Source organism: Gorilla gorilla, chromosome 18 (genome assembly GCF_029281585.2).
Source record: "Gorilla gorilla gorilla isolate KB3781 chromosome 18, NHGRI_mGorGor1-v2.1_pri, whole genome shotgun sequence".
In the NCBI taxonomy this organism is placed as follows: domain Eukaryota; kingdom Metazoa; phylum Chordata; class Mammalia; order Primates; family Hominidae; genus Gorilla; species Gorilla gorilla.
Window position 1 is genome coordinate 114,691,672 of NC_073242.2, and position 12,209 is coordinate 114,703,880.

General features: G+C 55.0%; 1 protein-coding gene across 8 annotated transcripts; it reads left to right on the forward strand.

The window, feature by feature from the left end:
* The first annotated feature begins 3,717 nt into the window (after positions 1-3,717).
* On the forward strand, positions 3,718-9,780 carry ADAD2 (adenosine deaminase domain containing 2). 8 transcript variants are annotated; one of them, XM_055366672.2, is made up of 12 exons: positions 3,799-3,982; positions 4,160-4,273; positions 4,448-4,504; positions 7,063-7,203; positions 7,554-7,601; positions 7,689-7,814; positions 7,910-8,060; positions 8,144-8,311; positions 8,429-8,658; positions 8,741-8,984; positions 9,240-9,381; positions 9,484-9,780. In XM_055366672.2, the coding sequence occupies exons 1-12, from the start codon at positions 3,862-3,864 to the stop codon at positions 9,586-9,588; spliced, it is 1,647 nt and encodes a 548-aa protein (XP_055222647.1). In that variant the 5' UTR covers positions 3,799-3,861; the 3' UTR covers positions 9,589-9,780. The 8 variants fall into 8 exon arrangements, with proteins under 8 accessions (XP_055222644.2, XP_055222646.2, XP_055222650.2 ...); XM_055366673.2 differs by having other exon boundaries at positions 4,163-4,273; XM_055366675.2 differs by lacking the exon at positions 4,448-4,504 and adding an exon at positions 6,625-6,840 and having other exon boundaries at positions 3,796-4,273; positions 9,261-9,381.
* The last annotated feature ends 2,429 nt before the right edge of the window (positions 9,781-12,209 follow it).

The window sequence follows — 12,209 nt, forward strand, 5'->3', positions numbered from 1 at the left end:
GGGCTTCACAAATAAGGGTACAAATACCTACTGAGAGTGAAGCTTTTCCAGGGGTGGTCAGGCAGGGAGAGCTTTAGGCAGTGGTCCTCAAACTCTACCTAGCGTGCATCAGCAGTAGCACCTGCGGGGCTTGTTAAAACACAGTCTCCAATTCGGTGAGTCTGGGGTGGGGCCTGATGATTTGCCTAAGTTCCCAGGTGATGCTGATACTGCTTATCTGGGGGCCATGCTTTAAGAACCACTGTCCAGTCATAAACCTTACCGTTAACCTAACATAGTACTTCTCAAACTTGAGTGAGCCTTAGAACCACCTGGGGGGCTTGTTACAAGTTTGCTAGGCTCCACCCTACCTCTGCCCCCCGAGCTGCTGATTCAGTAGATCTGGGATGTGGCCCAAGAGTCTGCATTTCTAGCAAGTTCCCAGATGATGCTGGTCCAGGGGCCATACTTTGAGAACCGTTGCTTTAAAGAATCAATTTCCAAATTCTCAGCTGTCATCTATGTCTTTATATATTTATTTTTTTGAGATGGAGGCTAGAGTGCAGTGGCACGATCTCGGCTCACTGCAACCTCCGCTTCTTGGGTTCAAGCAATTCTTCTGCCTCAGCCTCCCGAGTAGCTGGGATTACAGGCCTGCGCCACCGTGCCTGGCTAATTTTTGTATTTTTAGTAGAGACGGGGTTTCACCATGTTGGTCAGGCTGACTCTTGAACTCCTGACCTCAAGTGATCCGCCTGCCTAGCCCTCCCAAAGTGCTGGGATTACAGGATGAGCCACCACGCCTGGCCTATATTGTTTTTATCTGGAAGTTTTTACCTGGACTAAAAGTGTCAGCAGGGCTGTGTTCCTTTTGAGAGGCTCTAAGGAAGAGTCCACTGTCTTGCCTTTTCTGGCTTCTGGAAGCTGCTGCATTCCTTGGCTCATGACCCCTTTCCATCTTCAAAGCCAGCAATGCCAGTCGGATTCTTCTCATGAGGCCATCTCTCTGGTTTTGACTCTTCTGTCTCCCTCTTTCCCATGTAAGGACCCATGTGATTATAGTGGGCCCGCCCAGGTAATCCAGGATAATCTCCCTATTTTATTTATTTTTTTGATACAGGGTCTCACTCTGTCGCCCAGGGTAGGGTGCAGTGGTACCATCATGGCTCACTGCAGCCTCAACTTCCCAGGCTGAGATGATTCTCCCACCTCAGTCTCTAGAGTAGCTGGGATTACAGGCAAGCACCACCATGCCTGGCTAATTTTCTTTTTTTTTTTTTTTTTATTTTGAGACAGAGTTTCACTCTGTCACCCAGGCTGGAGTGCAGTGGCGTGATCTTGGCTCACTACAACCTCCACCTTCCAGATTCAAACGATTTTCCTGCCTCAGCCTCCGGAGTAGCTGAGACTACAGGTGCCTGCCACCACACCCAGCTAATTTTTATATTCGTAGTAGGGACGGGGTTTCACCATATTGGCCAGGCTGGTCTTGAACTCCTGACCATGTGATCCACCCGCCTTGGCCTCCCAAAGTGCTGGAATTACAGGCATGAGCCACCATGCCCGGCCTAATTTTTGTAGTTTTTGTAGAGATGGGATTTCATCATGTTGCCCAAGTTGGTCTCTAACTCCTGGGCTCAAGCTACCTTCCCACCTCGGCCTCCCAAAGTGCTGGGGTTACAGGTGAGAGCCCTAAAGGCAGCTGATTAGCAACCTTACTTCCACCTGCAAACTTAATGCCCCCTTGCCAAATAATATACTCATAGGTTCTGGGGATTAGGCTGTAGACATCTTTGGGGGAACCATTATTTTGCCTACCACACTAATATTCTACCTTACCCTTGTAAAACGCCTGTCCAGCTTTGGCACTGCGAGGCCAGTTCCATTTCTTCCTTCCCTCCTTTCTCTGAATAAGCCATTATCAATTTGCTTTTGTAACTGACATATACTTAACATGCAGTAAAGCACACAAGTCTTAAATGTACAGCTCATTGAATTTTTATTCATACATAGAAACCCACATGAACACCACCCAGATCAAGACAGAGAACATTTCTATCACTCAAGAAAGTTCCAGCCAGGCACAGTGGCTCATGCCTATAAATTCCAGCACTTTGGGAGGCCGAGGTGGGAGGGTTGCTTGAGTCCAGGAGTTCAAGACCAGACTGGTCAACAGAGCAAAACCCCCATCTCTAAAAAATTTTTTTTCTAAAAAGAAAATTCCCTGGTGCCACTTTCCAGTCAATACTTCCTTCAAGAAGGAACGACTATTTGGACTCTTATCACCATAGATTAGTTTTGCCAGTTCAAGAACTTTACATAAGTGGAATCATGGAGAGGATGTGTCTGGCTTCTTCCACGCCATGTGCCTAATAGATTCACCTGTGTTGTACACGCAGCTGTTGGTTCCTTTTTGAATTACTGAGTCGTGTTCCATTGTATGAATATACCATTGATTTGTTCACGCAACCTCCTGTTGGTGAGCGTTTGGGGCGTTACTGGGTTTGATCACTTTGCGGAAGCCTCTCTGTGGATATGTGCAGCCCTCAGTCCTTTTCTGGACATCTGCTGTGCTGTCCCTTCACTCTCCTGGGCCTCATCCCACTCTCTGGGCTGCACACACACACAAAATGGAATTGTTCTTCCTGATGTCAATCCTTGACATGTTGGGGAGGCTGGCTACCCAGCCCACCACACCTGCTTCTTCCAAGTCAAAGGTTCTGGGAGGACTCCACCACCTGGTCCTCATATGCCCCAGCATCCTCACTGTCACAATCCTGGAGAGCGCTGCCAGGCCCAGCTTCAGCAGCAGCAGCAGCAGCAAGCACTGTGACAAATCTTACAGACACTGGTCATGCTTTCCCAAGTTAGTGGCTACTGTAAGACTCCGTTAAACTTGCAGCCTCCTTCAAGCAAATACGCGTTGCATCACAGTAAGCCTTGTGTAAATTGTCTTCATCCCTGTCTTTATCTTATTTTTCATCTGTCTCTTGATCTCTAGCTCTTCACTTTAAACAATTGTTATCTTGTCGTATTTGTATGAATTAACTCAAAATCCCTTCTTAGGGGGGAAAAAGGCAGAATATCAAATGGCTTTTTTTTTTTTAAATTATTTATTTATTTTTTGAGATGGAGTCTCGCTCTGTTGCCCAGGCTGGAGTGCAGTGGCACAATCTCAGCTCACTGCAGCCTCCTCCTCCCAGGTTCAAGCGATTCTCCTGCCTCAGCCTCCTGAGTAGCTGGGACTACAGGTGTGCGCCACCACGCCCAGCTACATTTTGCATCACATGGCTAATTCTTGGCTGGAGAACACTTACGTTTGGCTTCAGAAAGGCCTGCAGTGAAATTTTATATCCAATGATCCTGCTGACAGTGTGAACCCCTAATTCCTGTGTTGAAGTCTCCAGGCTCAGCCAGTGAAGCAGCTGAGCAGCCTGTGATGTGGAGGTGCCTAGGGGCCTAGGGCAGGAGCTAGAGTGTGAAACTGGACCTGACGCCCCCAGATCCTCCTCCCCCACCTTGCAGGCTCCCTGACCACCCACGGTTAAAGAAGCAGCTGCTAGAGCAACCCCTCACCCACCCACCGGAACTTCCCTCCAGGCCATGGGACGTTGGTCTCAGCCGGAACTTCCGTCCAGGCAGTGGGACGTTGGCCTCAGCCATAAGCATCCAAGCCGCCGCCGTTGGGAGACTGGCCTTCCCATTGGCAGGGTGCACTGTCTATCACAGATCTCAGGGCTCTCATTGGCCAGCATATGGCAGGGGTGGAGCTCACCACGCTTTGTCCGCGTGCTCCCCACGTGAAGGTACCCGCCCTGCGCGTGTGAAAGGGCGAGAGCAGCGCGAGATAGGGCCTAGCGCCTCAGATCTTCGTTGGCGGCCATGGCTTCGGCTTCTCAGGGCGCTGACGACGACGGCAGTCGTAGGAAGCCCCGCCTGGCTGCATCGTTGCAGATCAGCCCCCAGCCTCGCCCCTGGCGACCGCTACCCGCCCAGGCCCAAGGTGCCTGGGAGCCCGCGCCCGCGATGGACCGCGCGGAGGGCGGGTGGACCCAGGTCTCGGTGTTGAGGGACAGTGGGCCTGGGGCTGGGGCCGGAGTCGGGGAACTGGGGGCAGCCCGGGCGTGGGAAAACTTGGGGGAACAGATGGGGAAGGCCCCGAGGGTCCCTGTGCCCCCAGCAGGGCTGAGCCTGCCGCTCAAAGACCCACCTGCCAGCCAGGCCGTGTCCTTGCTCACGGAGTACGCGGCCAGCCTGGGCATCTTCCTGCTCTTCCGGGAGGACCAGCCACCAGGTGAGGCCGGGCCGGGGCATGGGTGTGCCAGAGGGCAGAGCCACGGAGGGCTGGGTCCCAGGACGTGGGGAGGGGGTCTGGGGAAGGTGGACCTTGGTCCCTATTCTCAGAGACACCGCCAGAGCAGGACCTGGCCTGAGCTTGGGACCTTGGGGTGGACCCTGCTGTGAGCAGCGATCTCCAAGGATCACCAGCCACACCAGATGCTCAACTGTGAAAGAGTCATGGCAGGTGATCATTCTTCCCACCTGACTTCCAGGGAGGTTGAGGCCCCCTGGTATTTCTGCATACGTTTTTAGAGCCACTTACATGCAATTTGAGTTGCCATGCTAGCATTGGAGATACCGGAATGGGAGCCACTCCCCTGACTTAAAGACGTTATTAAGCACAGTTAGGTAAGGGTAATACCGTGTACATGATACAGAGGTAAACCGTTATTTCCTCTTCTTCAATACATATCCCTCAAATCCCTTAACTCAGAGTGGTTGTTTTGTGTTTTGGATTTTTTTTGAGACAGGGTCTTACTCTGTTGCCCAGACTGGAATGCGGTGGAACAAGCTTGCCTCACTGCAGCGTCCGCCTCCTGGGCTCAAGTGATACTCCCGCTTCAGCCTCCTGAGGAGCTGGGACTACAGGTGGACTCCACTACACCTGGCTAATTTTCATATTTTTTTTTGTAGAGATTATGTGGTTTTACCATGTTGCCAAGATTGTTCTTGAAGTCCTGGGCTCCAGCTATCCGACCTCCTGGGCCTCCAAAGTGCTGAGATTACGGGTGTGAGCCACCACACTTGGCCCAGAGTTTTAATTTAAAAGTTAATTGCAGACATTATGCTCCTTACCTGTAAATACATTCACGTGTTTTTTGTTTGTTTGTTTGTTTTTCTTTTTTCTTTTCTTTTTGAGATGGAGTTTCACTCTTGTGGCCCAGGCTGGAGTGCAGTGGCACTATCTCAGCCCACTGCAACCTCTGCCTCCCAAGTTCAAGCGATTCTCCTACCTCACCCTCCCGAGTAGCTGGGATTACAGGTGTCCACACCAAGCCCGGCTAATTTATTTTTGTATTTTTAGTAGAGATGGGGTTTCACCATGTTGGCCAGGCTGGTCTCAAACTCCTGACCTCTGGTGATCCGCCCGCCTTGGCCTCCCAAAGTGCTGGGATTATAGGTTAGAGCCACCTTGCCCAGCCGTCTTTTTTTTTTCTTAGAGACAGAGTCTTGCTCTGTGGCCCAGGCTGGAGTGCAGTGGTGAGATCTCAACTCACTGCAACCTTTGCCTTTCGAATTCAAACGATTCTTGCGCCTCAGCCTCCCGAGTAGCTGGAATGACAGACTTGTGCCCCCATGCCCAGCTAATTTTTTTGTGTTTTAGTAGAGATGCGGTTTCACCGTGTTGGCCATGCTGGTCTTGAATTCCTGTCCTCAGCCCCACAAAGTGCTGGGATTTCAGGAGTGAGCCACTGTGCCCCGCCTCATCTATATTTCTTAAAAACAAGGGCATCTCTTATGTAACTACAATACAATTATCAAATCCTGGAAATTTAACATTGATATAATACCATCTTCTAATTTCTATTCACGTTCAAATTTTGCCAGTTGTCCCAGTAATGACCTCATGGCCATTGTTTCCCACCCCAGTATGACATTACAGTTAGCTGTCACGCCTGTTTAATCTCTTACCTGAAACAGTTCCTGTCTTTGTCTTTCACAACATGGATGTCTTTGAAGAGTAAGGGCCAGTAGTTTTGCGAATGTCCTTCAGCTTGGGTTTGTCTGTTCCCTCAGAACTGAGTTCAGGTGATGTGTTATTGAAGTGATGTCGAGTCCTTGGCCAGGCATCTCACCAGGAAGTGTGCGATCTTGCTTTGTCCCCTGGCGATGCGAGCTGTGGGGATTTGACTAGGGTGGCATCTACCAGGTGTCTTCACTTTCTCCTTTGCGCTGAATAAGTCATCCAGGGGAGGCATTTGGAGATCATGTAGATACCCTGTCCCTATAACATTGTCACTTGTGGTTTTAGAAAATCATGCTTTGATGGTTCTCCCCAGATTCAGTCGCTGTTAGGATGGCAGCCACGTGCTGGCTTTCTAAGGCCAACATCCCTTCCACGTCTGTCTGTGGTTGCTGGTTTTGATGCCTGTTTGGAGCAGACAGATCTCAGTGCTAGTGGGGAGTGCTGAAATGGGTTCCCTTCCAAAAGGGAAACCCCCAGAGGGGCAGTCCTTGGGAGAAACAATTTAGCAGCGAGTACTGTGAAATTAACCCTGCACCTTTGACCATGTGATCCCAGTTCCAGATTTTTCATCTCTCTTTTGTGTTATAAGTAACACCCAAAATGATACTGTTTCATAGAAAAAATGTTGAAATATAGAGCCCCTGGAGGAGAGGAATTGAAAGCAATGTGTCTGTGGCAGGTGGAAGTGCTCAGAGCCTTCCTCCTGAGAACAGGGTGGCGTGGGCTCTGGAGAGGGGACCTGGATTTGGGTCCTGACACAAGTTGGGCAAACCGCCTGCCGTTTCTGCTCATCTGTGAAATGGAGTCACGCATCCCTGTTGTGGAGGAGTTGGGTGAGGACTTGGTTGAGTCAGCGATGGGTCACAGCCTGCAGAGAGGCACTCAAGGGTGTGCGCAGCATGGGGTGGCGATGGAGCCTGGTGGAGGAAGGGAAGGGCGGTCAGGGTCTCATTATTCTGGCCGTCCTCGATGTCAGGTTTCAGGAGGAGGCAGAGGTGGTACCTGTCACAGGGCGAAGGCCAGGGGGCTGCTTCCTCACCTGGCTCCTTCCCCAGGTCCCTGCTTCCCCTTCTCTGTGAGCGCGGAACTGGATGGGGTGGTCTGCCCTGCGGGCACTGCGAATAGCAAGACAGAGGCCAAACAGCAGGCAGCGCTCTCTGCCCTCTGCTACATCCGGAGTCAGCTGGAGAACCCAGGTAATGGAGGGAGGGCCAGGCAGCTGAGCCGCAGCTGGGGACAAGAGGCCTGAGGCTGGCAGTCCTGTGGGGAGGCGGAAGTGGCTGTGCATGTGAGCAGGAGGTGGGTTGCTGCACGAACCATCTGAGCATCAGGACATCACCTGCAGGGAGCTGGGGCGGGGTACATGGGCCGGTCCCTGCTTTCATGTCCTCTGGGGACACCGGGGGTAGGGACTGCTAGAAGAGCAGCTCATGTAATGTCCTGTGTCTGGAAGATGAAAACTTCCTCTCCCCACCTCCTTGGCTTCCTGAGGGATGGAGGGTGGGCCTTGGCACCCACACCAGCCCGCCCTCCTTGCCTCTTTCAGAGTCCCCCCAGACGTCCAGCCGGCCTCCACTGGCCCCCCTGAGCGTAGGTAGGTGAGCATTCACGAACTCAGGCTGTAGTGTCGAGGGGAGAGGCGTGGGCCCCCTTCTACCTGCACTCTCTCGCCCTGGCGCAGAGAACATCCTGACCCATGAGCAGCGCTGCGCAGCGTTGGTGAGCGCCGGCTTTGACCTCCTGTTGGACGAGCGCTCGCCATACTGGGCCTGTAAGGGGACTGTGGCTGGAGTCATCCTGGAGAGGGGTAGGGATCGCCCCAGCCCTGGCCCTGGCACCCTGGGAAGGGCCCCCTCAAGCTCCTTGCCTTAGGCTGGGCCGTCTCTGCCCCTTCCTGCACAGAGATCCCGCGTGCCAGGGGCCACGTGAAGGAGATCTACAAGCTGGTGGCTCTGGGCACCGGCAGCAGCTGCTGTGCTGGCTGGCTGGAGTTCTCGGGCCAGCAGCTCCACGACTGCCATGGCCTGGTCATCGCCCGCAGGGCCCTGCTGAGGTGAGGGGCAGTGGGGTGGGTGCCTGATAGCAGCCTTCGCCAGGACAAGGTCTTCCCAACCACCCTATGCCTGTTGCTCCTAGGTTCTTGTTCCGGCAGCTCCTGCTGGCCACACAGGGGGGCCCCAAGGGCAAGGAGCAGTCCGTGCTGGCCCCCCAGCCAGGGCCCGGACCCCCATTCACCCTCAAGCCCCGCGTCTTCCTGCACCTCTACATCAGCAACACCCCCAAGGGCGCGGCCCGTGACATCTAGTATGCAGGGCCCCCGGGGCAGGCGGGGGATGGGGCTCCCTCGGTTGGGCTGCTGGGTGGGGGCCAGGGTCAGAAGAGCGGCCCTGACGCTGATGTCTGTCCCCACCCGGCCCGCAGCCTGCCCCCCACCTCGGAAGGTGGCCTCCCGCACAGCCCACCCATGCGCCTGCAGGCCCATGTGCTCGGGCAGCTGAAGCCTGTGTGCTATGTGGCGCCCTCGCTCTGTGACACCCATGTGGGCTGCCTGTCAGCCAGCGACAAGCTGGCACGCTGGGCCGTGCTGGGGCTGGGTGGTGCCCTGCTGGCCCACCTGGTGTCTCCACTCTACAGCACCAGCCTCATCCTGGGTGAGCACGTGGTGAGGGCTGGGGGGGTGAGAAGGGAGGGCAGGGAGGTCACTCACCTTGTCCTGTCCCTTCTGCCCTGCAGCTGACTCATGCCATGACCCTCCAACTCTGAGCAGGGCCATTCACACCCGGCCCTGCCTGGACAGTGTCCTGGGGCCATGCCTGCCACCTCCCTACGTCCGGACTGCCCTGCACCTGTTTGCAGGGCCCCCGGTGGCCCCTTCCGAACCCACCCCTGACACCTGCCGTGGCCTGAGCCTCAACTGGAGCCTGGGGGACCCTGGCATCGAGGTTGTGGATGTGGCCACCGGGCGTGTGAAGGCCAAGTGAGAAGGGCCCCCTGGGGCCAGGCTGTGGAGCGGTCCTGGTGATGGAGGGCTCATGCATGAGCTTCCTCACCTCAGTCTAATCCCAGCGCAACCCCTTAGCTCAACCCCTTTGCTCAACCCCTTACTAGCTCCGTAGTGGTGGCCACACCTCTGCCTGCCCTGTGAGTCCTGTGACATTGTCACAGTGTGAGAGGAGGTAGTGTGAGGTGTGTAGCAGGCCTGCTGGTCCAGCTTGTATCTCTCTGATCTCAGTGGCATCCTCTCTTCATCCAGTGCCGCCCTGGGGCCTCCCTCCCGTCTCTGCAAGGCCTCCTTTCTCCGGGCCTTTCACCAGGCGGCCAGGGCTGTGGGAAAGCCCTACCTCCTGGCCTTGAAGACCTATGAGGCTGCCAAGGTCGGTCCCCCCCACCCCCACCGTCCCGGTCCCTCTCTAGCCCTGCAGTCCCTGCCCCCTGCAGGTACCTCCTCTCACTCCACCTCTCATCTCCCGCCCTAGGCTGGGCCCTACCAGGAGGCTCGCCGGCAGCTGTCTCTCCTCCTGGACCAGCAGGGCCTGGGGGCTTGGCCCTCGAAGCCACTGGTGGGCAAATTCAGAAACTGAAGCCGGCCTCGGCGGGACCAAGGTCCCGGAGCCAAGCTGTACCCCTGCTGGGGGAGTGCCCTATCTGAGGAGCGTTGTGGGGAGAACATGGGTTGTGCGGGGTGAAACTGGGGCTGGAGGGAAGGAGGAGCCTGCTGTGTTTGGGAGGTGGCTGCTGAACGTTTGGGCTTGAATAAAGAAGTATTTCTGGTTCCTGTGTGTGTAGTTGGCTGTGTGTGTGTGTGTGTGTTTATGTGTTGGGGTGGCCAGGGGCCCTTTGCGGGGAGAGCCCCTCAATCCTCCTTTGTGAAGCCCTGTGTTCACTGGGTTCCCACCTGGACCCTCTCACTGAGCCACTGAATTGTCACCCCAGCCCCTGTTCACAGGGTTGGAGGCAGGTTTAGGAGGGGAGGTGACCTCCCCTAGTTCCTCCTGTTTTCCAGCCTGTGTGCTGGAGGAGACCACGGAGGCCACGGGTTGCGGGTGTTGTAAAGGGTGGGAGGGCAGGCTGCTTGGGTGTGTGAGCATTTTGTCCTCTGGCCGCTCTTGGGGCTCCAAATCCTTGCCTTTCTGGGCCCCCAGGATGTGTGGGAGGGCAGACAACACCCTTCCCTGGTCAGAGCTTCAGCTGCCCTGGCCCTCGAGGGTGCTGTGGGGTCTGGGCAGCCCCATGTTGAAGGGCGTGGGGAGGGCATGAGCAGCATCAGTGCTTTCCCTGGGCCGCCCGGCTGTTGGACCTGGGCGAGGCATTGGACCGCTAGAGCCTGCGTCTTCCACCATGGAGAGGGACAGTGCTCCTGCCCGGTGTGGGCTCGGCAGTTCTCTCGCCGTTTCCCCCAGGGTGGCATAGTAAGCCCACATGGCAATCAGGCACTCTGTTGACTCTGGATGGGGAGAGAAGATGGTAACACTAAAAGCATGCGTGCGCGCACACTCACACACACACACGTGTGCACACACACACCTGGAACCTCGCCAGCATGAGCACTATAGCCGTTGAGCCAGGAGCACAACAGCTTTGAAGTCCAGGGACCTGGGGCCAGGGACAGTAGAGGACCATGGCCAGCCCTGTGACCCCCACCCTGTGACTCCCACCCTGTGACTCCCTCCCTGCATCCCTAGCAGTTGCAGGGTTCAGAACCACAGGCTGCTCTCCCATGTGGGGTGTCTCTGGGAGGGATTAACATCTAATCATGGGGCTGAGTAAGAAGATTGCGCTCCCCAGTGCGGGCAGGCACCATCCAATCCACTGAGGGCCTGCAAAGAACAAGCAAGCAGAGGAAGGTGAATTCGCTCTCTCCCCTTGAGCAGGGACATCACAACTCCTGGGTCTCTGGCCTTCAGACTTGGACCAGGATCATGCCATTGGTTCTCCCAGTTCTCAGGCCTTTGAGTTTGGACTAGAACGCCACCACATGGGCCCCCAGCACTCACACAGCAAATGGTGGGACTGCTTCGACTCCGTATCGTGTGGGTCAATGCCTCGCAATACATCTCTATATATCCTGTTGGTTCTGTTTCTCTGGAGAACCCTGACCAATGCAGACAGCTCACTCCAGAGCTGTCACTCAGGGCCAGGCCTAATGTTGAAGTCGTGAGATTGGGTCCTCTCCCTCCAACCCCCTTTTGTCTCTGCCACTGGGTGTGTGTGGCCGTGGCCGTGGCCAGCCACTTAACCTCCGTGCTTGTGGGTTGACTCATCTAGAGAAATAATCAGAGGGCTGGTCCCAGGGGTGTGTTCTTGGCCAGCCTGCCCGTCCGCAGGCCTGGACTTTCCGTCTGCTTTCGCTGGGCTCATGCTGTCTCCTTTCCCCACAGTGACGATGAAATGGGAGAATCTGAAGGAGGTGGGGTAGGGGAAACAGCACCAGTGGACAGATTAGACAACTCCAGCACGCCTGAAGCGTGGTGTATCTGTTCTGTTTTAACCTCCCACAGCTCGCCATGATAGATGCGATCATTGCCTCAGTGTACAGGTGAGGAAACTGGCAAGGTGCAGTTAGGTAACTTCTAGAAGAGCACCCAGCACCTGAGGTGGGCTGGAGCTGTGGTAATGTGCGGGCCGCCAGGCTTCCAAGCCCTTCAATTGCAGCCACCACCCAGGGCTGCAGCTGGATTTCCTTACATGACCTTGGATGAAACTCTGAACCTCTCTGAACCCCAGTTTGCTCATTTATAAAACAAGGACTAGGTGATACCCTTCCTAAAGTTCCCTCGCGTTCTCTGCTCTGCTCTTTCCCGACTGCTGCAGGAGGTCAGGAGGATGCCCAATGCTATTACAGGGAAGAGCTGCAGGCTGGCAGGCTGTGGGGAGGCGAGGCTGGAGCTGGGGGCATCAGGCTGGGAAAATGGCAGGCGGGAGGGCCGGAGAGGGGAGCTGAGAGGCAGGAGGAGCTGCAATTCACATGTACAAAGGACAGCAGGTGAGCCCTTGCTGAGGGAGGAGGACTACAGAGAGAGGCGTTTGCACCAGCAGGAAGGGTCCGCGGGGCCGGGAAAGCCAGGAAAGCACCGATTTCTTGTTTGAGAAGACAAGTATTTTTACCTTTAGTTTTTGCTTTTTTAAAAAAACAAAAAAAAACAGAAAACACTTCTCAGGCCAACCTTGAAATAATGATTTCTCATGGCTCTTTTTTTTCAGG

Excerpts from the sequence above, each read along its gene's own strand:
- ADAD2 (XM_055366675.2), top strand. The coding sequence starts at position 3,862 with ATGGCTTCGGCTTCTCAGGGCGCTGACGACGACGGCAGTCGTAGGAAG. Across the intron at positions 7,204-7,553 it reads GAGTCAGCTGGAGAACCCAG|AGTCCCCCCAGACGTCCAGC; the intron begins GTAATGGAGGGA and ends TGCCTCTTTCAG. Across the intron at positions 7,815-7,909 it reads TGGAGTCATCCTGGAGAGGG|AGATCCCGCGTGCCAGGGGC; the intron begins GTAGGGATCGCC and ends CTTCCTGCACAG.